This window comes from Oreochromis niloticus, linkage group LG22, assembly GCF_001858045.2.
Source record: "Oreochromis niloticus isolate F11D_XX linkage group LG22, O_niloticus_UMD_NMBU, whole genome shotgun sequence".
In the NCBI taxonomy this organism is placed as follows: Eukaryota; Metazoa; Chordata; class Actinopteri; order Cichliformes; family Cichlidae; genus Oreochromis; species Oreochromis niloticus.
Window position 1 is genome coordinate 29,500,182 of NC_031985.2, and position 24,787 is coordinate 29,524,968.

A 24,787-nucleotide genomic window follows, 5' to 3' on the forward strand; every position below is an offset into this window, starting at 1 on the left:
ATGTGACAAAGCATTTCAGGCCATACTGCTGAGTAATGTGAAAACAATGTAACGTCTATTATATCAAATGACTTTTTCCTGGCAACATTTAAGTAAGGCATTGCACTGCTTTAGAAACAAAGTAGCGAGTAATTTGTGACACACCATTTTTATGCACGACCCAACATTGCTTGTAAATGGCTACATGGTAGCATTTAAATGTGCAGTGTTCAGGTTCTCAGTTAGTCGCACCTTCTGAGTCACATCTTCTAAACATCAAGATGGTAACGCTGGCGGCTACATCCATCTTCTATGTACAGTCTATTCTCATAGCCATAGCTACGTGCCTGACCTCACCTGATGTCACAGAGCCAAATGTTTAAAAAAACAAAACAACTACTGTCTGAATTGAAGCATGTAGAGCAGTCTGAAAGGGTTTCGTTGAGACTGAGCATTTTCTGAATATTATTAAAGCCATATCTAATATTAACACTCCACTATAACAGAATATGACACAATAAGGAGAAGCAGAGTCTGTTCCTTTAAAAGAACAGAAAAAATAAATAAATAAATCAAACATGTATATATGATTGGCTCTCTCCAAACAACAAGCAAGCCAAATGCATACATTTTGTTATGCAGAAACTGTGCACTGTTTTTTGTACATGGTGTGTGAATTCTGCAGTGTTTGTTTGTGATATTTTGTGATCTTTTAAAGGATTTTTCGGACCTTTTATCTTCTCTGCAGTCATATTTTGTGCTGTAATAATATTTTTGCTCCTAGTTTCTGGCCACTTGCAGAAGAAGAAGGCTGCTTCGCTCACGTGGGAACTCATAAACACAGGCCCTCTCTGCTCAGCCCGCAAATTAGTGAGTTCAGTCGGGTTGCTGTGCGCCTGTAGGCTTGACCCTGCCGCTCAGAGGAGAAAATCAAATGCTCACGTGGCAACAGACAAACATGAGAGAGGGCGAACATGGCCGATTTATTAAGGGGCCAAATTGGGGATAATAGGCTTAGCTTATTTACCCTCCTTTTCACTAGCGGCCCCTCCTCTACCTTCATTTCAAAGCCAATTATTCCACCAGTGTCCACTATGGGAAGCTGGCAGTAAGTCATCTCCATGGCAACGCTGCCCTGACTCTCCTTCTCTCAATTTCGCTGTTTGTCAGAGTCCTTTTCCTCGTCATTGTGTTTCTAACTGTGACCTTCTCTGCCAGTGCACGACGCACACACCGATTTCACTTTGTTATTCCATTTGGCTCTTTGGAGATCTGAGTGGTTGCATTTGCACGCATACGCGCACACGTGACAGTAACACACACGCACGAGAAAAAATGCTTTTGTGTGTTGTACAAATAATCCTGCTGGATGTTCTTGGCAATCCGCATCTCCAGCTCAGCCTCCTGCGAGTTTTCTCTGGCACCACTCGAGTGTGTGAGTGCGAGTGTGTGTCGGACGTGGTTGTGTTCCTTGGGGGGGGGGGGGGGGGGGGGCATAGGTCTCTACGCTAACTGTACTGCTGATGATGGTCAAACAACAGATATGTGTGTGCATGTCAGCATGTGTAGTGTGTGTCACCTGGGTGTACATGTACGTGCTTATAGACAGGTCAAGAGCCAAGTGTCTGGGCCTCAGTCTGACTCAGTGTGCGCAAGAAAAAGAGGAAGTTAAGAGTACAGCTTAATACCTAGCAACTGTCTGTGTTTGTGTGTGTGTATACAAATTAAGTAGTACAAAGTATACGTCAGGCTCTATTACCTTTATTTGCCATGATCAGACAGCAGGGGGTGGTACATTTTTGAGACCAGACAAACACACACAACCTTACCTGACAGAAAGGCAACCTTCTCTTTGAGGATGGGAAGCACCTCCATCGCTCTCATCTCCTCATTTCTCCTAAAACCTGTGAAGAGATGAGAAAACAAAACAAAACATGGGGTTTGAATGAAAGAGTGAAATAAAAAAAAGCTTTTGCCTTTTTCACCCTGTTCTTGTGCAGTTGAAGAGCCCCCGCCTTGAGCGCAGATTATTTGGGACAGAGCAGATTTTGTCTAGTTGTAATCTGGTGATCTGCAGCTTTTAAAACTCAGCGTATTCAGTCCCAATTTTGGATTGCTTGCATCAGGAGGAAAAAGTCTGTAAGATTCATGCTCTCACGCTCACACATACACACGATGAGGCAGCGGTCGGAGAAACAGTAATGGTGAGACTGTGAGGCCAGACGCAGAGCTGCTAAAGCTCTTAGTGTAACAGAGGTGAAACGGGGTAAAGAAACATTAAATGTCACAGGCCACTTTAGTTCCCATCAGCTACAGTAATAATAAAATGCTGCATTTATTGAAAAAGACCGAGTAGCTGGTGAATTTTCAAAACCAAATGGTGAGTGGTGAAAAAGCTTGGACTATGAAGATTAAGCATAAATGAACCTTTAACTAGACGTTGCTCTGCAGTGTAGCGATTAACATATTCACCTGACATGTAAAAATAAGAGCTTCCCAGTTAGAGAGCATAGGAGACACATACACAGTTTGTCCCACCCCTGGGTAAGAGAGTCACTGAAAGCATATGTACTACCTTTTCATAAAGTGTGTTCACAGTGAAAGCAACGTGGCGACCACAGCGACTGTCGAAGTACCCACAGGCGACCAGAGATAAACTTTTCTCAGCTTCCAGGTGAGCGACTGAAGCAACGACCAATGAGAGTGGCAAATACGGTTTGCATAAAAGTTTTGAATGTTTTACTCATTTATATACAGGCTGTGCAAATAACGGCTCACATACCAGAGCAGAGCTATTACTATGATGGTTACCACGTGGCGACGCGGACTTTGATCCTATTTTTCCAAAGTTCTTTTATAACAACTCTAATTATTCAATCAGACAAATCAATTTATTCATTTGCACAAATAAGAATAACTTCTACATCCACGTCACTCTGTAATCACTGCAACTTTGATTGCAAGCAGATTGTGTTGGAGGTAAAATGAACAAGCGGCACTCTGAAAGTGCAAGGCAGCTGGGCAGCATTTACTTTAAAGGGATTAGTGTTGGAATTTTTACATATTCGTTCTGCTTTCTTTGTCCTTTCTAAATGTACAGGTAAGATAGTCCAGTACAGAAGCTCAGACATACAGTTATACAGAGGGGGATGTTGCAACTGTTTAAGATTGAGACTTTGTGGGAAAAACTTTGCAAAAAAACACTTGACAAATAATTCACGCATGAGACGATGTTGTGGCGGCAAGCGAAGCGACCATTGTGGCAGGTAAACTGGATACACTGATAGCTCAAGATTTCTGTCTAACTTAAGAATTATAAAGTAATATGCTGTGTTTTTATTGGACAGTCATAATGGCACCAAGCGGACCAATCATAGTCGTCACAGTCTACACTGTACTATATATCAACAGATGACTATAACACATGAAGTCTATGGATTGCCAAATTGACTGCATTTTATTCACCTTGCAGGACTATAAAAGTCGGCACCAAACTGCACAGCAGTCTATCAAATATCTATAAATGTCAACCTCATTGTGGTTTTAGGGGTCGTCAGGGATGCCACATCATTACGACTGACCTTCTAGAAAACGTGGCTGACAAAATGTTGGAACAGCAGGCAAGAGACAAACATTGTTAACCATAAAGCCATAAAGCAAACACGCTAAAAATGATGATTCTGCAACACAAGTAACAAAGCCTGCCTCGTTATTAGCCTAACACAGCTGTGTGTTTTAATACAGCAAGCACTTCTGTCTCTGCGACTGCAACCCATAAATCCCGGGCAACTCCAACTGACTGTCGGCAACCAATTTAGAAAGCATCTTGACTTTCCTAATTCCCCTTCCTCTATCTGAGGAAAACATGATGATTTTCTAAATGGCACGGTTATTGAAGGCCATCGAGCTGTCAGCCACAAAACATGAAGATAAATAAAGTTACCTTGCCCGCTTCTTCTCTCTGTCTCCCAATGAGTGACATTTTCCTATAAATAGTACTTGCTTGTATTCACTGATGAATCACACAATGGTGGCTGACCCTTTGGTTTCCTTATGAAAGCATAAACTTTCTCTTCATCATGGGTTCTGCGATACTGCCGCTCTTATGGGAAAAACTCCTCTTGCGTAGACCATAACGACTGATGTGTTTTACATACTGGTTTGTCTAGAATAGATAATGAGAATTAACTGGAGAAAAACCCCACAGTGATAATGTGGGCTGTAAACTGTCGCCATGGAAATGTCAAGCTGAACCTCATGGGTGTGACGGTGTCAAACAAGAGACACCTTGCCGGAAGAGAGTGAACAGCTGGACGGGGATAGTCAATAAGAGCAAACCTTTTCAAGCAACTCCTGTACACACAGAAATCCCTGAAGTGATTAAACACACAGCCTTAAAATACACACACACACACACACACACACACACACACACACACACACACACACAGGCAGAATAAGCCCCAATTTTGTCCTTCAGACAGAGCAGAGGTCTAGTTTATATGACTGATGGCCCAGACGAGTTATATTACCCATGTGAATCTTTTTCTCTTGTTCTCTCCTTGACATTCTGTGTCCCACTGACATTTGCCTCCTTTTTATTGTCAACCTGGGTGTCAGAGTAATGCCTGATTTATTTTACCGAGTTAAACCTTCAGTGTGTGTAATGGTGTACATCTATCCCCTTATGGACCATTCCAGAAATATAACTCCACAGCATGGCGGCAGGTAGGTGTTTGGCAGTAATATGCAGTGTAAAGACAGTGTATGGATTAGCCCAAAGATAATACAGTGCTGTGCAAAAATCTTGAGCCACTCTCCATTTCCTTACATTATGCTAGGAAAATGGGAAATAGGTACACCGAGTTATTGAAACATGACTGATAATGCTCCTTTGTGTGTCATTCTGTCCAGGTAAGCTTCTACTGCCCTGGCAGTGTGTTTGGGATCAGTATCAGGGTAAAGGATGAAGCTGCTGCCAATCAGATGCACCAGATATTATCGCAAGGTGGATTAAAATCTGATGGTACTTTTCTGCATCCATAATTCCATCAATTTTGACAAGATCTCTAACACCGCTGGCTGAAAACCACTGTTCAGTCAAGTTCTTTAGCAATTTGGCATACCGTTTCCCTGTTTCCCTTCCTTAAGAATAGCTCCTTTAATAGCATCTAAATCTAAATTAAAAATGCTCCTCCTCACATACAAGGTCTTGAATAATCAGGGCCCATCTTATCTTAATGACCTTATAATAACATATCACCCCATTAGAGCGCTTCACTCTCGGACTGCGGGCTTACTCGTTGTTCCTAGAGTATTTAAAAGAAGAAAGCTGGAGGCAGAGCCTTCAGCCTCTTCTGTGGAACTGGCTTCCAGTTTGGATCCAGGAGACAGACACTATCTCTACTTTTAAAATCAGGCTTAAAACTTTCCTTCTTGCTAAAGTATATAGTTAGGGCTGGACCAGGTGACCCTGAATCCTCCCTTAGTTGTACTGCAATAGGTGTAGGCTGCTGGGGGATTCCCAGCAGTATTTCTTCTTCAGTCACCTGTCTCACTCACTCAGTGTTAATAGACCTCTCTGCATTGCATCTTTACTTGTTGTCAATCACTGGCTCTCTTCCACAGCATGTCTTTTATCCCGTCTTTCTTCTCTCACCCAACCGCCCGCCCCTCCCTGAGCCTGGTTCTGCCGGAGGTTTCTTCCTGTTAAAAGGGAGTTTTTCCTTCCCACTGTCACCAAAGTGCTTGCTCATAGGGGGTCATACGATTGTTGTGTTTTGCTCTGTATGTATTACGGCAGGGTCTACCTTACAATATAAAGCACCTTGAGGCGACTGTTGTTGTGATTTGGTGCTGTATAAATAAAACTGAACTGAATTGACAGCCACCCTACCACTGTGATCATTTCTGATGAGCTTTCAGTGAATAGAAGATGGGCCAACTGAAGGGCCACATGGTTTTCCCAGGACATGGATATTCCCACTTCTTTTATCCTCCATTTTTCCAGGCCCTGCAGGACACACTCCACACCATGCTGAGATTTGCCAAGTTTTGGGAACTCTTTGGGAATCACCACGTTGGTGCAAAAATGTGATTTAATTATTTATCATAGATTCAGTTAAAGAAACAGACTGCTAATAAAAAACTGCCTAAAGATACAAATTACAGACATCAATAGACTAAAGTGAGAAAGCAGTTGATGTCCAAGGAAACCTTAAAGCCTTGTTCAAACCCACTTTAAATAAAGCAAAACAAAGACTGGCTTCTTGGAAGGAAAATATAAAGAAATAACAGAAGGCTCTTGACTATTTCACGTACGCTACCTCCATGAAAGAAAATGTAACAGGCAGTTACTGTATTTAGCTCGTTATTGTGCAGTAAGTAGTATTCTGCCTGTGTAGACACACACCATTGGTATTAAATTCATAGTTCTGGCATTTTTAAGTCTTCTCTCCTTCTGAGAGCTCAGTTACATTAATCATTTTCCAAGATTTATCAGATCCAAATCCAGCTCAGCTTTGTGACGACAGAGCTAACGTAAATAATAACGCTACCCGCTGTAGAGGAAATTGAACGCAGTACTACAAATTAAACTCAAGAGCCCTACGCTGCGTCCTCTCAAGCACCTTCAATACGTGCTCTTCATCTGAGGTACAATCCCGCAGTATATGTGACACGCTGTCTAACATGTGCAATTAAGGCTGTTAAGAGATCAGCAGAGAGGGAGAGAAAAAAAAATGTAATTCATCTGACTCCATTTTAGTCTTATGGTGTGGTGGTAAAGTGGTAAGACACACACAGATACACATTTACACACAATTTGTTACCGCATATTACATAACAAGTACTGTAAAGGGGAGGAGTACCGTCTCTGTCATCCCTTTACTATTATTATCATACAAACGCTCAGAAACACACCCCTCTCGGGCACTGAAGTGTTTTTGAAATTGTATTCCAGTCTCTGGTCTCTGCATGGCGTCGTATTTACGACTGTATGCTAATGAGATGCTAATTCATTCCTGCCACCGGAGGAGATGGATGAGAATCAGGACTTGTCTCTATTTTTGCTATTCTTCTCTCCTCTCATTTGTCTCCTTCCCTCCCTCAGGGTGCCACAAAAAACAAATTAGCATGATCAACTACATTTCCCACAGCGCTCCTGTAGAGAATGAGCTTGTAGCTCTTTATAGATGAAGCATGAGAGGAGGGGAGTGCAGACAGAGAGCGCTTGCTCTGGCTCTATTTCTGGGAGCTGCACATGGGCCAGATCCACTCTCTGAGGAGACAGAGAGAGCTGGGGGAGTCAAACTGGGTTGAATCTCAGGATTATTTATTGATCGCTGCGTTTCAAATTCGTCTTCATCAAACTTAAAAAGACGTAAGCATGGGTTGTCCGAGCAACACTTAAAGCCAAAAAGAGGTGGTTCCAAAATGTCAAAGAGGCATTCATCTGTCACGTTTGAGAAGCTGCAGCCAGTGAGACATTCACAGTTATTCTGTGGCAGACTGGAGACCTGTGCAAGCTACACCCTGCCTCACCCTACGACAGCTGGGAAAGGCTCACCCCCACCTCTCTCCATATGATCCTGTTGTATCGGCAGCTTTACCTTTAAGTCTCTTTATGAAAAATTAGGACACAAGGTTTTAGGAATTGCTAAATGTGGTAATATGGGTAAAAGTTAGCCTATTTTTCTCATCTGTCACAGATGGTTTGTTCCAACAACAGGCCGTCATAACAAACAGTGATGTTTTCTACCCTTGGCTCTCTATAATGTGAGTGAGAGTGGCTCACTCCAACATGGTCCTCCCAGGCACAAAGCTTTGGCTTACCGACCTGCTGATCACACCTTCTGTTTACAACGAGCAGCCAATCAGAAGAAAGACGTCTTAAAGTCATAGGGAAGGGAGCTAAGGCACCATGTTTCAGGCAGAGGAACTGAGGAGCTGCAGAGGGCCCAAGTAAAAGATAACAAACAAAACAATCCCTGGTTAACTCATGTAAAGCTAGTTTAGTGGAGTTAGAACTGAAAAAAGTCACTTCACTTTATACTTCTTTTAGCTGTTTTTAATGCAGTACATTGATTGATTACTATATTACCAAGAAATGAAACAACTATTCAAGGTATATGTATTGTAAACACTGTGAGAATTTGAATAACAATGGTGAGCATTTACTTGTTTTGACTTACATGAAAAGGCTTGGTTTGATTTTAGAAAACTGGGATAAATGCTTTTCATTTACTAGACAAAGGGGTGTAAAACATGTGCCTGGGAGCCAGAATTGGCCCAGTAGTGACTTCAGAAAAACTAAGCTGTGCTATTAAAAATCACATTTTTTTCTTATATTAACATATCTCAGGAATTAAAAGTGTCTAAATGTCTTTACATTGACAGAAGGAGGAGTTTCACCATTTCAGCCTATCCTAAGATCTATATGAGCTGTACGTCCCCTTTGATTGAAGATGAGTTTGACATCACTGATCTAGACCAGCTATGAAAATGATCATACTTTCTATGAATTACAACCTTACGTGACACATACAACTGCTTTGGAACAGACTGTCTAATGCTGTGGTCAACATGTGACAATACGGCCATTAAATTACAAGAAAGCTGCTTCTGTAGCAGCTGCCTACACGCTGCTCCCTGAACATTACCTCGCAGCTTAGCACGAGCGCGATGTTTATCAGCGCCACTTATTTACAGCAGCGATGCCAAGCTAAACGCTCAAGAAGCGCGCTTATCGAGGTGAACTGCAGCATATGCGCACAAACAGATAAGTCAGCATGTTTTCACCACAGAGTGATTCATCTTCTGAAGCAAAGACAATCTTTGATGTTGCCTGCAAACCTGCTGTCTGATTGGCCGGGTGCCACTGAGCAGGAGGATAATCAAAGGTCAATGAAAAACCTAATGTTGACAAGATGACAAGCAGAAAACCGCTGTGTGTTTGGAAGAGAGTGTGAGCGTGTAAAAAGAGCGCACAGTGAGGGCCTTGTAGTTGTTTGAATTTGCTACTGTACGGCGACTTTTAACGGTCACGGGATTAAGGTTTCACGCAGACTGACCAAAACACACATACACACACCAGCCTTCTTATTTCCAGAGTTTATCTGAGCAGTATTTTAGGTGGATTTCTTCTTTAATCATCAAAAGTAAAAGGTAAGTTTAAAGACACAGCCACCCCACCCTCCATCACTTCCCAGCACTCTGCAGTGCTCTGGGAACAGAGAAAGTGGCACAGCAGCTAAATATAGAGTGGCCAGGTCACACCCACACCCGCACAGAAGCAGACTGGAGAAGAAGGGTTTCTGGGTAAATGATGAACAAAACCAACTAGGAGGAACCAGGAAAATTAGTAAGCTAATGAAACACATCATTGTGTCATAACTAGGCTGAGGAAAGAGACAGAGGGGAAAAAGAGAAGCGGTGTATGACAGCGAAGGAGGAATAAAGTAGACGTCAGGGAACGATGGTGGGACTAAGTTCAGTTTCCATTGGGTTGACTGAGGGATGACGAGGAAGAGCACAAAGGAAAGGATGGTGCTGACTGCATGGTAGATTCTATGTCCCCCTCTCCTGTGCATCACCAGACAGGCAACACTGTACCTGTCAGCTGGATGAGGGAGGAACCAGTATAAGCATACTGCCACTTGTGATTGGCTGTCCAGCAAGCCATGCTTGAAAATTCTTCCCTAAATTGTAAAACCTCCATAAATTGCTGTGGATTTGGCTTCGGCTGCTGCTGGAGAAATGCAGCCCGCTCGCAGCATCATCTAATCATAGAGTGACTGGCCGATGTGCCGACGGGATCCCAGTCCGCTGCGGGCAGAGCTGCCGCAGCTGAAGCTAATCCTGAGATTCCTGAGGGGAGATATTCCAACTCTGCAGACAACCAAAACCACCCATTTTTGGTGATGTCTACACATCCATATGGAAAGCTGGAGCAAACATTTCCAAGGAGAAATTGGGTTTCCGGTGCAGACACTTGGGCTCTGTGGATAAACAGTATCACTGAGAACCTCGTGTGGCATTAGGTGAGCTGCTAATCTGTCTGTCTTTTGGAGAGACAGGTTAATGGAGGTAATCCTCAACGTGCAGGAGGGGCAGCAATTATAATATGCCTGCACTGCATTTATGAACGAGGAGAAGCCGCTTAGCACAGGAAGTGAGTCGTGAGGTTGTAGGCAAAACGCATCAGCTCAGCCCCCGTACAAAGTGATCTTCTCATTGTTCACTACTTTGCAGCTACTGTAGCTAACCCTCTAACGTATTTAGCAGATTGACATATGGGAATCGAGTGCTTTTCCTTCACTCTCGTAGGTAGTTGCTTCAATTGGCTCAAATCGCCCATGTTGTTGCTCTGCAGCCACTTAGTATTAACCTATGCTAGTAGAGGCTGGGATTGTATATGTAAATGCTGACTGTATCGACTTGGATTTACGGCACCTCCTCCCAAGAGCCAACAGCACTTAACTCGATGGTGATGGTATGTCAAGATAGATTGCTGACTGGTTGAAAGTGGGACTTGCACACCGAAAAGACCGACCACAGCTGTGTTCACTTGACAAGCAAGAAGCAGAAAAATGAAAAGGAACAAAGTATGACCCGATGATGGAGCGTTGTTATGTTTATCTCTTCACTACAAAGAAGTTCTTTATATATCAGGACTTCTGTCTTCTCTGTTGGGCTAAAGTAAGGAACCAAAAACAGCACGAAGTACTGGATTAAACATTAGTTATTATTAATCTAATCTAATCTCACCTTGCTTTCACAGTGCATCTGTTGCTTCAGCTCCGTCCCCTCACCCCTAACTGGTCATAGCAGATGGCTGCCCCTCCCTGAGCCTGCTTCAGCTGGAGGTTTCTTACTGTTAGAAGAGGTTTTTCCTTCCCACTGTCACCAAATGCTTGCTCATTTGGTGGCTGCTTGTCGGGGCCTTCTCTCTTTAGCTTACAATATAAAGCACTTTGAGGTAACTTTTGCGATTTGGTGCTTAAGGGCACATCACTGCTACATCATTAGTGCATTAAACAGATGTGATTGAATTCTAGGGACCTACAAAACTTTATTCGTCTGATTAAAGTCTTAGTATACATTTCAGCACTACATGCAATGTTCAGTAAGTGCAGAGAAATTAATACAAATTGGTTTTTAGTTCACCAAGTCTAAGATTTCTTAAAACTTATAGAGGATAGTGAATTAAATACAACTGTGACTCTGTAAAAGGACTTATGACTTCACAGAGTTTATGTTACAACCAATGATTTAACTGAGTCACGTTGGAATGCTGAATTCGAGGAAGTGCTTGCTACGAGAGTCATCAAACAGCCTACCAAGAAAATTTACGATCCATTCGCAACGCAATGAAGTACACAGCCAGAATTCATTTTAACCTTTCCAACTCGATGACAAACTGTGAGAAACAAATTACATTCCTCTTTTCTTTATGATCAATAAGCCATTAGCTACCAGTGAGGAGGTCATTACCTTGCTGATGATGTCTACATTCAGGAATTCAGGGAAACTGGCATCCAATGCCAGTCACTAAATGAAGAACTAACTGTGAAAAGTTGAGACGAGGAAAACTGTATCCCATAAGATGAAAAAAGCACACCTGGGTGAATTTTTCCAAGGCAACAGAAAGTCCCAACATTGCCCGTGTCGCCTGTGCTGTATGAAGTGGGCGAGACAAAGTTATCACTGATATGACTACACCCATGGGGGTGATGCCAGGAATGTCCATCATCCTTTGCTGAAACTCCCGGATCACGGCCAGTTCTTCTTCGTTGCAGGCCACGACTGTAACTGGGCTGTGCTTGTGTTACAATATGTACATACTTGGCAAACACCTCAGAGGCCTGAGATTTGTAGTGGCCTCTGAGTGGGCATTACTCAGTTTGCTAAACACCACAACAACAACAACAAGTCTTCCCCAGAGGCACTGTAACAAATACCTCAGGGGTCGGTGTGTGTGTGTGTGTGTGTGTGTGTGTGTGTGTGTGTGTGTGTGTTTCTGAGTTCAATATGAAGACAGAATGCGACAGCTGTGTGCACACCAACAGATGGGACGGGTGGTACAGTCAGCTGAGAGGAGGAGGAAACACTCGCAGCATCTTCCCGTGAGATTAAAGAGCAGTTATATCTCATAATGGCTATCCAGCAGCTGACTGGGAGCCATGGCTCCTAAACCAGCTGTTATGGGTCAACAGAAACCAGATTCGCGCGCATGAGTGTGAATCAGTGCATAGCTGTGGACTTCCCACATTCACAGCGTGCCATAAATTCCCTGCTGAGGGATGTGTGGGACTGGCAGGAATTCCTCTGGGATAAAGGAGTGGACAGCAGTGTCTCCGTGACAAAAAAAAAGATACCAGATAGAGCAATTTTATTTGATTGCACGCCCATTTTACTCATAAATACTACACGCTCAATGGATTTAATTTCATTTCTACACTTTAAATTGATTTAACCGAAGCGTGCATTAAGCTATTTTATGTTTCCTGTGGTCTAAATGTTAATTTGAAGGCATTTCCTTTCCTATGAAGAAAAAAATAATAAGACTGTAATCTTATATATACAGATTCATCTGAGATAAATCCTAAACTGCTGAGCCTTACCTCCTTGGTAAATGTTAAGCTTCTCAAGCTTTTTTCCCTCCCTCAATTCACATATGAAGTTTACAGTGCCCCTAGCATTGTTCCACAGAGTGCTGCTTTTCTGTGTTAAAACACATTAAGAACATTGTTTAAAGAACAAACAGAAAGGGAGACGCAATGGGGAACAACAGCAGCCCTCCTCCCCCTTTGCAACTCTATTACAGCTAACCTGGATGTATCGCACTTAATAACAAACATGACACACAAGTGTTCGCAGGTGTGACTGCAGTTCCAGCTATACTGAATCGATTGTATTTGTCTTTTTGTCAGCAGTCGTTTAAACTCCTCTGTTACTTTTAATGTTCTTCTGCAATGTTTTTATAATGCGATGATGCCATTTTGCTTAGTTTTAGGCAGGCACATCAGCAGATACACTTCTACATATCAAATAAGATGCCTCTGCCACACCTAGAGACTGGTTGGTGAACTTCTGGTTGCTAGGAGGAAAACTGCCACAAAGAGGGTGCTGTACCAAAAACCTCCTTGTGATTGCCTTAGTTGCAAGCAGTCTGCAAATGCTCACTAACCACTAAAGGAGTGCAACCCCATTTGGAAATGGAGAAGGTCCATCTTCAAAGTAAAAGCTGATTTTTAACCTGAAATCAACCCATTTAAAAAAAGAAAAAAAAATGTGCAGCTTCTGCTTTGAAGAATGACAAAGACAGTTTGACAACCGCTTGGTGGTTGGTTAGTGAGTGTTTGCACAAAAGTCTTCTCTACAAACTAAATGTGACCATGGCAATCTGCTTGCAACCTAAGCATTCCCAGTGAGGTTTCCTCTTTGAGACTGCCAGCAACCTCCAGCAATCACTCAAAACCAGTCATTTAATGCTAATTTTTCCCTACCAACTGGTGGTTGCCATGCAGTCGCCTACAGGTCTCTGCGTCTGCGTGACCAGGGCCTAATGGACTACTTGAGCTGCTACTTTTGCACAACCTGCAAGCAGCCTAATAGCCCACCTGTGCCCTTGCTCTTCCTTTAGTGCCGTTTATGATTTAATCACAGTCATATCTGTTGTCACAGACTCCTGTTCTGTGAGATCTCAGAACAGAGCCACAACGCCAGATCAGTGCAGATGAAAAGAACAATCTTCTTTTGTCTATATGTGGTTTGAATTCTTGACAAATGGCTCATGTCCCATCTATCAGTCCTACTGAAGCAGCTCTGATTAGCTGCTGCACCTTACTGGACAAAGAAGCAAGTAGCTCTAATTTGACTGGCTGCTGTGCCAATATAACAATGGCCTCACTGTAGCCACAGTTGGCACTGACTGTACATACACACAAAGTTAGAAACCAGTTTACAAGTAAGAACGTGTTCATCTGGTCATTTAGTCATGTTTCGGTGCCATCTAAGTAAATTCTGTATCAGTCTATGAAATGCACTCTTTCAATCCAATACAGGGACAGTGCAACTACTTTCCCTTTACCACCCTTACACTGATAAGGTATCTGTGTAGCACTTTCATTGTAGTGAGAATCATTTGCCGTTGATGAAAACAAGCAGCTCTCTAAAACACTGAATTGACAGCATCCAAGACTGAACAGCACAGCCTGGGTGTTTGTTTCCAGTCCGATCTGATTCTCCGTGTCCTTCCCAATTTTCCCCTTTGTGTCCCCAAATCGGAGTTTTGGCTTGGGAGACCGAGACAGAGCGCACACCATCTTTCCCTTACCCCCGCCTCTTCCTGTTCTCCCCATCCATCCAGACCTCTAATAGCAGGGTAGGCTAACCGAGCGAGAAACAGGCCAGGGTTACCCCAGCGACCCAAACACAGCAGGGGAGAAGGGAAAAGGGAGAGTAGAGGAAGCAGGAATAAAAGAAAGACAGCGAGAGAGACAGAGAGAAAGAAAAGGCAGCTTGTTATTGGTGCCAAGAGTTCAGTCGGCCGGGTCTTTTAATGCCACCTGATCCTATTCTGACGAACCGTGACGAGACAGAGAGAAAAAGACCGTTACGACAACAAGTGTTTTTGTTTTCTTTTAACCCTCCACCCCAAAACACCCTTCTACTGCTGTAATAGTGGGAATAAAAACTCATTTTCCTTCCACACGTTGCTCCTGTCACTTACTGAGATTACACAGTAAGTGATAGAGGAGTGGCTCTTCTACAGACTACTGCTGCAGATCAGACACTCCTGCAGCATTTTTGTGCTTCAGCTCTTCCAATCTGCTCGAACACGCCATCTTGAGGCGATGCTTTCAGATTGCAGAATGCAGCTGATTGCTGAAGATTTATGCCAAATCATTTCAACGAGCACTGAGGCAGATTACACCGGCGGGTACTTCTGGACAGACGCAGACGAAAAAGGGTTGAGAGAGAGAGAGAGAGTGATAGAAAGCACATCTGTCAGGGTTCGAAAGCTTTAACATCATTACATAACAGCACTCGCCTCACCCTCCCATTCCTCGCAACCCACTTTCCAGTCACCCAGTCAGACCAGTGGATGAGGAGGCCCAACAGATGGACAGACATAATCCCCCCCACCCACCACCACCACCTCTTCTAAACCACGAAGTGATAACTGTTAAGCAGCAGGAGGCTTAAGAAAAGCACCATGCAGAAAGGCTAAACAGTCACACTAAAGCCAAGTGTTTTTCAGATATAACCGCGTTTGTGTTGCTTTCATCGCCTTTTTCCTACGGGCACTGAAGCTTTCTCCATAAAGACCCTGGGGCTTTGGAGCAACCTGCCAACTCACTGTCCTCCTTTGTGTGTAGAATTTGAAGGCTGTTTTTTGTTTCTCTTTACAAAGCCAATACTGCTGATAGTCTTAGAGTTTCTAATTAAGAGGTTTGCACAAATGGCTCTATTCTAATTTCCTATGAAATAGTAAAATTTCTCACTGAAGAACAGAGCAGAAATAACTTTATATATCAAATTGGTCATTAAATGTGTTGTTCCAGCAGCACATATTAACCCTCACATTAGGGAAAATAGCCTACTTTTTAAATTTCAGCTACACCATGAGGATAATAAAAAAGGAAGATTTAGTACAACTGATTGGAGAAAGGACACAAGCAAAAAGGTCATTTAGGGTGAGTGATTCTGAGTGAATGGCAGTTTGTGTGAATAAATCATGGCGCAGGCAGCATAAGTGTCCATCTCAACTCATTGCTAATAGCCTGTTATAGCTATAGGGAAAGGTGCCAGACATGGGTAGCTGTCCACATCCTGTATGTTTTGGGAATAGATGGGAGGGGTGGAGACGAGGATGAAAGGAAAAGTGAGGACATGTGAGATTTAGGATGACAATGACCTGTATTGATACTGGGAGGGGCAGAGCATTGAACCGCCCTTCATCAATGCTATTAGACAAGAACCTTACAATGTCCAAAACCAGTGGACAAGAAAATGGACAGGAACCGGGGTGAAATTTAACAAAGTACAGAGCATCCAAAAAGTATTCTCCCCATAATGACAAAGTGAATAAACTCTGCTTGAAATTCTTGCAAATTTAAATGAAAAACATAAATATAACACGTACATGTATTAACAGCCTTTTCCATGACACATACAAATCGAGCTCAGCTACCTCCTGTTTGCAGTGATCATCTGTCAGATGTTTCTGCAACTTGATTGGGGCCCACCTGTGGTAAATTCAGTCGACTGGCTATGATTTGGAAAGACACACAACTGTCTTTATCACTGAGGATAGTAATGAGCACAGTGGCCTCCATCATCTGAAAATGGAAGAACTGTGGAACCACCAGAACTCTTCTTACAGCTGGCTGGCCAGTCTGAGCAATCGAAGCACAAGGCCCTTGGTCAGGCAGGTGACCAATAACCTGATGCTTACTCTGACAGAGCTCCAGCATTACAGCATTAGCAGGACAACCACTTCTGCAGCTCTGCAACAATCAGGGGTGTATAGTAGAGTGGCCAAGCTGAAGCCATTCCTTAATAAAAGGCTCATGACATGACCTGGAATTTGCTAAAAGACACCTGAAGGACTCTCAGAGTATGAAAAACAAAATTCTCTGGTCTGATAAAACCCAGCTTGAGCTCTTTGGTCTGAATGCCAAGTATCGCACCTGGAGGAAACCAGACACCGCTCACCACCTGGCCAATACCATCCCTAAACCGAAGCATGGTGGTGGCAGCATCAAGCTTGGGGATGTTTTTCAGCAGTGGGACACTAGTTAGGGTCAAGGGAAGGTGAATGCAGCAATGTTCAGAGCCAGACCTGCTCCAAAACACGCTGGTCCTCAGACTGGGGCAAAGGTTCAGCAACAGGACAACAACCCTAAGCAAGGAGCCACAATAACAAAGCAGCTGCTTCTGAACTACTCTGTAAATGTCCTGAAGTGGCCCAGCCAGACTTGAATCTGACTGAACATCTCTGGAGAACATCTCTTTACCCACTTAATGTACGCTAAAACCCTTGTACTGTTACTTCAGCAGGATAATACCTTTTAAATTTAAAAAAGTCTACAGTACATCTGTAAAAGGGCTTAGGTCTGCTTGTGTACATGTAAAAATACACCATACACACCATATTTCTTTTGAAATATACCGACCTCCCCCACCCTCCACCCTCAGTAAAATACACTCCCCTCTTGCACCACCAGCACACACGGATATAAATGGGCCTTGCAAGAAAAAAACAAATCTTGTGTTTTACCTGCTATCTGGCTCGATACATCTCCTTTTGGCTCTTTAGGGAGGGATCCATCTGTAGGAACAAAGATAAAAAAAGAGCAACTGTTTTTATCCCCAATTAAAATGCATGACACAGAAATAAAAATACACATCGCAGCCAAAAAGAATTTGGCAAATGAATTCACTCAAAACAGAAGTGGAAAGAAGTCCTGTAAGCATGACTTCACGAAAACATATTAAAAGAACATTGTATCTTTTATTAACAGCATTAATGATAAACATCAAATGAATATTTTTTCAGTATCAGAGTTACTATCAATACCAATGTATCATAAAGCCTTCCAATTAAAAAGCTCCTACATTTGCTATTAAATAGAATAAATGGTAAGTACGGCTATTGCTGAAGGAAAGTCTGTGTTTTAACAGTTTCTGGTAAAGTACTGGAATAATAACAATTACACTCTATGCTACAAAGTGATTAAAGTTGATCTGAGGAGGATCACAGTGTCAGCGATCAATTCCATGAAAATCCATCCCATATTTGTTGAGCCTTTTCACTCCAAAGCACAACAAACAGAAACATGTCAGGTTAACATGCCATCAATGTGGCTAAAAAACAGAAGACTAATCAACTGCCAGAAAAAATCTCAATAATTAAGAATACTGTTTATTACCAGCAAAGCCTAAGAAGATAAACAAGAACTGGCTGTCTTAAAAACAAACAGAAAAGGGCTTCCGCATTAGTTAGGATGGAAAAATCCCCAACATTAGCTCGTTCAGTATGGTGACAATAAGAGAAGTGATATTGCCTTAGTCATAGGAAACACCTTACTATGGGGGGAGAGACTATCTTCATCATGTTCTCCTCCCTTAACAAGTAAAACATTACACCAAGGTACCAGGAATGTGATGATTCCCACGACCCCTAAACAGCATGTTCTGCTTACACCGGACCCGAGCATGCCGGAGTCATCTTCTCATCAGCCTATAACTCATGACCGACGCCCGGTGGTTTCTCTGCAACTTCAACAATCAGCCCATTGATGCAGCCTATAGCCTGTGAGTGAGTGAGGCCGCTGCTGTGACGGAGGGGAAGATACCGTCAGCGTCATGTGCTGTCAACATGTAAACAGGCTGGACGCTCGACTGGCTGACTCACTGACACATGCTCGATCTATTCTGACTCAGGATTACTGCTTCCTGTTTAATGTTACAGAGTGCCGCACTGAGGCAGAGAGAAGCTGACTGCGGTACTGAGTACATGATCTATACCAAGTATCTAACAATATGCACTGAGATACGCGCAGTTTGATTTCCACTGTTAAGGTAGGTGCTCATATTAAGCATGGCCAATGTTTCAAATAATGAGGTCAGTGTATAAATGGGCAGAAGACCGTTTTTCCCCCTTTATGATGTCACAGAGAGCAGATATCCCTAATATGGTCATCTCAGGCATAGATCTCCAGCTGTGAGCACAGAATCGCTACCTACTGACTCTCTCTTTGCAAGAGACAACCAATCAAAAGAAAGTATGTTTAAAGGAAGGGCAAGGGAGCTAAAACAGCTAGCTTCAAACAAGTTAGCCTGAGTGCATAAAGGCCTTTTCACATAGGAAGCACTACCTACTACACTCTGAAACCTATCTATCCTATTACTGAGCAGAGCGCAGCATAAGCTCATTGGTGAAGAGTACTCACGCATGACGTGCTGTGACGGACCAATAATAATGACGCCTACAGTTGATTCTGTGCGTGTCTGAGCTTAAAGAACTTCATGACAAATTTACGTGCATATACGGACCTCAGGAGGAAAGCAGTGTTGTGGAAACGTATGCTTCGAGGAGTCGATCCTGCAGAGTCTAGCAGAGTCCATCACTAAAAATATGGAGCTGGAAATCAGCATGGCAGGTCTATCTTAGGGCGTTTTCACACCTGCCTGTTTAGTCCTTTTACTGCAGTTCATTTTCTCACTTGGTGCAGTCAGTCTGAGTACTGTGTGAACACAGTAATCTATCCAGGCCAAGTACCTGGTGTACATTACAAGTTTGGGTAAAAATACTTCTGTACTGGGTTGTAGTGAGGAGTTGTAGATGTTCAAATGTCAGTACGAGTTAGCAACTAGCCGTGAAATGAATGTAAATTCTCGCTGTTTTCCAGTTGTCCAGAACGCAGCACCTTGTTCCTGTATTTACATTTGTTGCTCCCAGACACATCTGGCCAATAAGCGGACAGGACGTTCTCACATGGTCTGTAATGACACGTTGTGGTTTGCTCGGCGTTCACTTAGATTTTTCTCTGTGTAAAAGGAAACCAAATCACGTGGAGAAGCTACAAGTTTACAAACTCATCAACTGATTTGGACCAGAGTAAACAAACTACAGGTGTGAAAACACCTTCAGTGTAGAAGCTCATTTGAGACATAACTGGAGGCTACCTGGATCCCTCTGAGGAAAGCATGCAAATCATTTGTGTTGCGACACACTTTTGTTTACCAGGAAACCCTTTCAGCCCGGATGGCACTAAGGCATCCCTGTAAATTTCTACACTGGCATTACAGTTCCTCCCTTACAGCTGAAAAAAGATTTTTCTGAAGTAATAGTTTAAGCCGCATTAAATAAATTCCTTAAATCACACCCAGAAGAGTCACCTTTTAATTAAAGCAGCAGCAAAACCTGCTCTTCACTGAACTTGCAAACTTATGAGACATTTATCCAACATATACCATGTTCATAATCACGTGGTTTAAGGTAAGAAAATAAGACAGAAACCAGGAAGTCTAACAGCGGAATAATGCTCTGGACAAAGATTTATAACACTCTTTGCCAGGATTGCAACTATTTTTCATTAAACAATGATCCATCGGGAATCTGCACCTGCAGGTGTGTGAGTGAACAGTAAAAAGCAAAAGCTGCACTAGTTTCAATCTTTTAGCCAACCTGACCCTGCTTTGTTTTGCAAAAGTCTTCTTTAAGGAGGTCCAGCCTGGATCCATTCATGCAAAAATCAAACATCTTCTGCTGTGAGCTTAGGTAGTAGGTAAGCAACATTTTGCTGGTGGCAGTTCGCAGTAATGAACATTTAGCAGCAGAGTACACATAAAACTACACAAGACCTAACTTGCAGGCAACAGCAGCCTCACGCACAAAACACTGCATGGGAAAGTAGAGCCAAGTTGTCGAGAGAAGGCCAAAGATATCAAGGAAATGTTCTCTAAAGCCATGTACCTGGAAAAACAAAATCTTCACAAAGACTGAAAGAGATGAAGGGAAAAGGCAAGAGAAAGACCAAACACCTACATACTTCACATATTTGCCATGCCAAAGATGTCCGCTTAAGCCACAGTGTGCAACAATGTAATACCAGACTTACAGTAGTGGTAGCCCACAGCTTATCCCAATCTAAACAACAACACTTGTAGCTGAGCCAGTAGTCAAACATGCATGAAGGGGGGAGATAAAAACACAACACGTGTGCACGAAAACAGGCTTTTCCTCTGCGATGTGGCCGTTACAGCAGTGGGTTAATCCAACCGCACACAAACAGACATGCATACACTCTGAGCCAACTTTGTTAAGACCATAGTAGGATAAGCCCACTGCTGAACCGTCAGCCAAGCTCTTTGGATGAACTTAAACAGAGCTTGCACAAATACACACCAAACGGCTTTTGAGGAAATGACACGGCGAAAACTCCAACGGCCCGATTCCCATTGAACTAATCCAAACTTTCCTCTCCCAAAAACTGAGATAGAGTGAACTCACCGAGCCCTGCTACACACTGGCTGCACTGTATCCTTATGGAGCGCCTTAAAAAACAGACAGCTCTCTCTTGTCCCGACACACACCGTTTCTGACTCTTAGCCCGCATTAACACGGGACCACCCTTTCTGTGGGCCCCTGCCTTCCCCTTCTCGGCAGGCACACTCATCGTTTGACTCACACACAAATAGAAAAGAGTCCCTTTCATTTAAAAATACCGATTGTCTGGCTCACATTGACTGAACTGAGGTGAGTGTCTTAAAAACAATGAGCAATACCCAGCTGTCAAGGCTGCCTTGGAGAGTTTAGAGGCAGATATAGCTGCAGGGTGGAGAAAATGTTTAAATGTCAGAGGCCACAGAGAGAGCACTTAAACAACATATTACCTAAGGGATCATCTGTGTGAGAGGCGTTTTTGTTGCTTGCCATGAATCATTACACATTACACAGATATTTGGGAAACAGAGTACTACTACTGACTGAATTAAGGGGTGGAAACTTGATGCAGCATAGTATAACGATCTTTTGCGTGGTGATTTTGCATCCATAGAGGAATACCAAATCCAAAATAAATTAAAATACTTGGGGAACAGTATAAACAAGCGGGCTGAAGCCTCATGATAGAAGGCCACCTTTCTGAGAACAGTTGCAGCCTGACTTGGACGGACTGCAGTCGCTCTCAGAGAAATTGTCAAAGCTTTGAAAATAATTCCTGTCTAATTTACAAATGCAGACAAATTACCAACATGTTGCCATCACTCTGAATGAGTGTGTCAATAAGCACAACACAAGGAGACTCGACTCCAGCTGATTGTATTCTGCTTATACTCCCACAGAACGAAGGATCAAACAGATGTGATTTTTTTGTTTGTTTTTTTTAAACGATTTACCACAGTTAATATCTGTTTTATCAGAATCAGACTGGATGTAATTGCCAACTTGACCCCATTCAGCCACAGACTGATATCAGACTGACTCAGGTATTGACCAACTTTAACTTTAAGGACAACATTTGCAGTTGGGGGAAAGAATAAAAAGGGGTGTCTGTTCCCACTTTAAGCATCTTTATAGGTCCTGTGACGTACCCATCCCACTAACAGCATTTATCCTGGTGTGACTTCCACTGCAACTGCGCTGCCTAAACGTTAACTGATAGTTAGTCTCTTCAGATTTATCCATTCCCTTCCTGTGGATTCAAAATAATGGCAGCAGAATAAGTACCAGGAAATGAGCAGGACAACACACCAATCACAGTGGTCGCGGGGTATGTTAATGCAAACTGTCGCTACGTTTCTAGGGAGGTGCACATCAAGTTATAAGTCACACTGTAGGGTTTCAGAAGGGCTACAACTGAGATTCATTGCAGAAGTATAAGTGTTAAATCAGCGTGAGGTGTCAATCCTTCCCACAGATTAGGACTCCACTACTGGCAAAAGCAGTGTTGGGAGTGCTGAGCACTTTAAAGGAGGAAGAGGCGAGCTTAACAATATTACTGTGTTTTTAGAAGACTTTGACTGTTAAAAGAAAACATAAACAAAAGAACAGAGCAATAATCCTCTAGTCGCACAGATAGAGTCATTTTTCTGTGCACGGCGGTGCAGGAAGCAGTCAAATACCCCTGCAGATTCAGGTTAGAGGTGCAGTTTGTAGCGAACTTCTCCATGGAGGAACGAGGACCGCCATCACCAGCTGTGTGGTCTCTAACTGGGAGATGAGAGACTTAACCAAATAATCTTGAAGTCCACGACAACAGTGACTGGACTTTCAAAATAAAAGGGAGCAAAACATGCACCAGTGTACTAACTGCGGATGACAAAACATAAAGACCTTTTTTGCCAAAGCCGACTGTTTTGCCAAGTCGCCAAAAGCTTACGCCGAGCATTCCACCCAAGTAAAGTCTAAGCGTGGGAAACACTGCCTGTCCTGACAACTACAGTCAAGTAATTTTGTGTTGCTCATGGCTCCTGATATTTTTAGCAGTAGCCCTTAGATCCCAGGATAACACCTTCATACCAGCTTTATGAAGCTGAGATGAAAAACATCACATGTACGCTTGCTAATTTGTCAAAAGCAGCGAATAACTGTTAATAACTTTATTTTACACCAAAATATGGAGATTAGAATCAGTAAAAATATGATGTCATATTTGTCATAAATGTATGTCATATGTCTGAAATAATGAAATGTTTGCCTGTACAGCCGGTTTGCTTGCAGGATTGAATAGTGATCAGGACAGAAAGGCCACAATTTCTTCTTTCAGAATGATTAATTCTCTATAAAAAACATAAATATACATGACTTTGATTACTCCAACTGATCTGAGGTTCAAGGAATGTGACATTCCCACGTTCTCGTTTGTTCTTGGCATACGAACCTCACTATATACGTGTTTACTTGCACACTACTGAGAGAAAGCAGTAAAATATACATGACCAACAGTCCGGAGAGCTTGGCGTTCATGCACACGTAAACACTCAGGTACAACCGAGCTAATCTGAGCCCTTATCTAACCCCAAACATCATTCACCATAACTCAAACATCTACCACACTCCAACGCTGCTCACCAGGAAACACGCCAGAGATAGCTGACTCAATCTTTACTCAAAACCTCAACTGTGGCAGAAAAGAGGAAACTAAATGTTGGGAATGTACTTTATATTCATTTATATGTTTAAAGACGTGTTTCTAGCCACACTGGTATCTGCCCTCAGAATGGATCCCAGGTGTATCCATGCTGAATGCCAAAACAATGAAAAAAGCCTGGCTCTGCCCCCGAAGATCAGAGCTAAAGGCCACCGCTTTAAACTATTCTTCATTTCGCCTGGTACCTCTGGGACCATCTCAAGGAGCTCAGCAGTCAACAGCCTTTTGCTTTAAGACCTAAAAAGCTACAAATTGTGATGTTTGCAGTGAATCGGTTTCTTTTCTTTCTTTTTTCGATGCTAGGAGAAAAAAAAAAAAGAGGTGAAAAGTAGTCAAAGGAAGCGATAAAAGTGAGCGAGATGGGGAGGGTAACAGTGAGATAGCAGTTTTGAATGCACTGGAGACCCAAAGAAAAAGGAGTACAATGGTCTTTCAGGACCTGTCCTAGTTCGGTTCACTCTCAGGCTCTTTCTGCTCTCAGAGCCCACAGATCCTGGCAAATATTTCAAACCGATCCAAATCAATTGTGAGGTCATTCAGTCTTTTTAGTGACCCCTTTATTACCACAGTTTGCCACTCAAAGGTGCGCTTCTCTCGTCGTTGTTTTTCCCAACGGCTGCCTCTCTCGCTCTCTTTGAATTTCCCAGCTCTCTCTCTTCTTTCTCTTTCACCTGCACTGAGCAGACTCACTTATCTCGCTCAGGCACGACCCAATAATCACTCCCTCGCTCCAAAAGCTGCCTGTTTATGCTCCTCTTAGGAGGTTGCGTAAAGACAGCAGCTATCAGCAAACAAGATTTCACAGCAACTCGCAACCTGCGCCCGCCCTCCCGACTCCTCTCCCCTCAAAACGTACCTCCTGTCTCCTTCTTCTCCATCCTTTCTCCATTTTTCTCTTTGCCCCCTCGACTCGCTCGCCTCTCTTGTTCCAGTTTGGGTTTTGGGTTGTTTTTTTTTTTTTAAGGAAGACGGCGGCGGGGCGGCAAATCTTTCCCGAGCTCGCGCCAATTAGATATCGCGCAGGAGAAATTACAGAACGAGAGCGCGGTAGATGAGAGGGAAAAAGTGGGACAAGCTCCTTTTTATAAACACGCAGCGAGCGGCGAGAGGTTTGCATGTGTGTGTGCGTGTGTGGAGGTGCG

At 43.0% G+C, this 24,787-nt stretch overlaps 1 protein-coding gene across 4 annotated transcripts in view; it reads right to left on the bottom strand.

The window, feature by feature from the left end:
• Window positions 1–21,185, bottom strand: part of LOC100707006 (triple functional domain protein) — a 61,555-nt gene extending 40,370 nt beyond the window's left edge. For all 4 annotated transcript variants that reach the window (XM_025902267.1, XM_025902265.1, XM_025902264.1 and 1 more), the window contains exons 1-3: window positions 21,005–21,185; window positions 17,267–17,317; window positions 1,809–1,883 (exon numbers count right to left, since the gene is read on the bottom strand). In XM_025902267.1, the coding sequence (XP_025758052.1) occupies window positions 1,809–1,883; window positions 17,267–17,317; window positions 21,005–21,170 (292 nt within the window). In that variant the 5' untranslated portion in view covers window positions 21,171–21,185. The remainder of the gene's footprint in view (window positions 1–1,808; window positions 1,884–17,266; window positions 17,318–21,004) is intronic.
• Window positions 21,186–24,787: the final 3,602 nt, after the last annotated feature.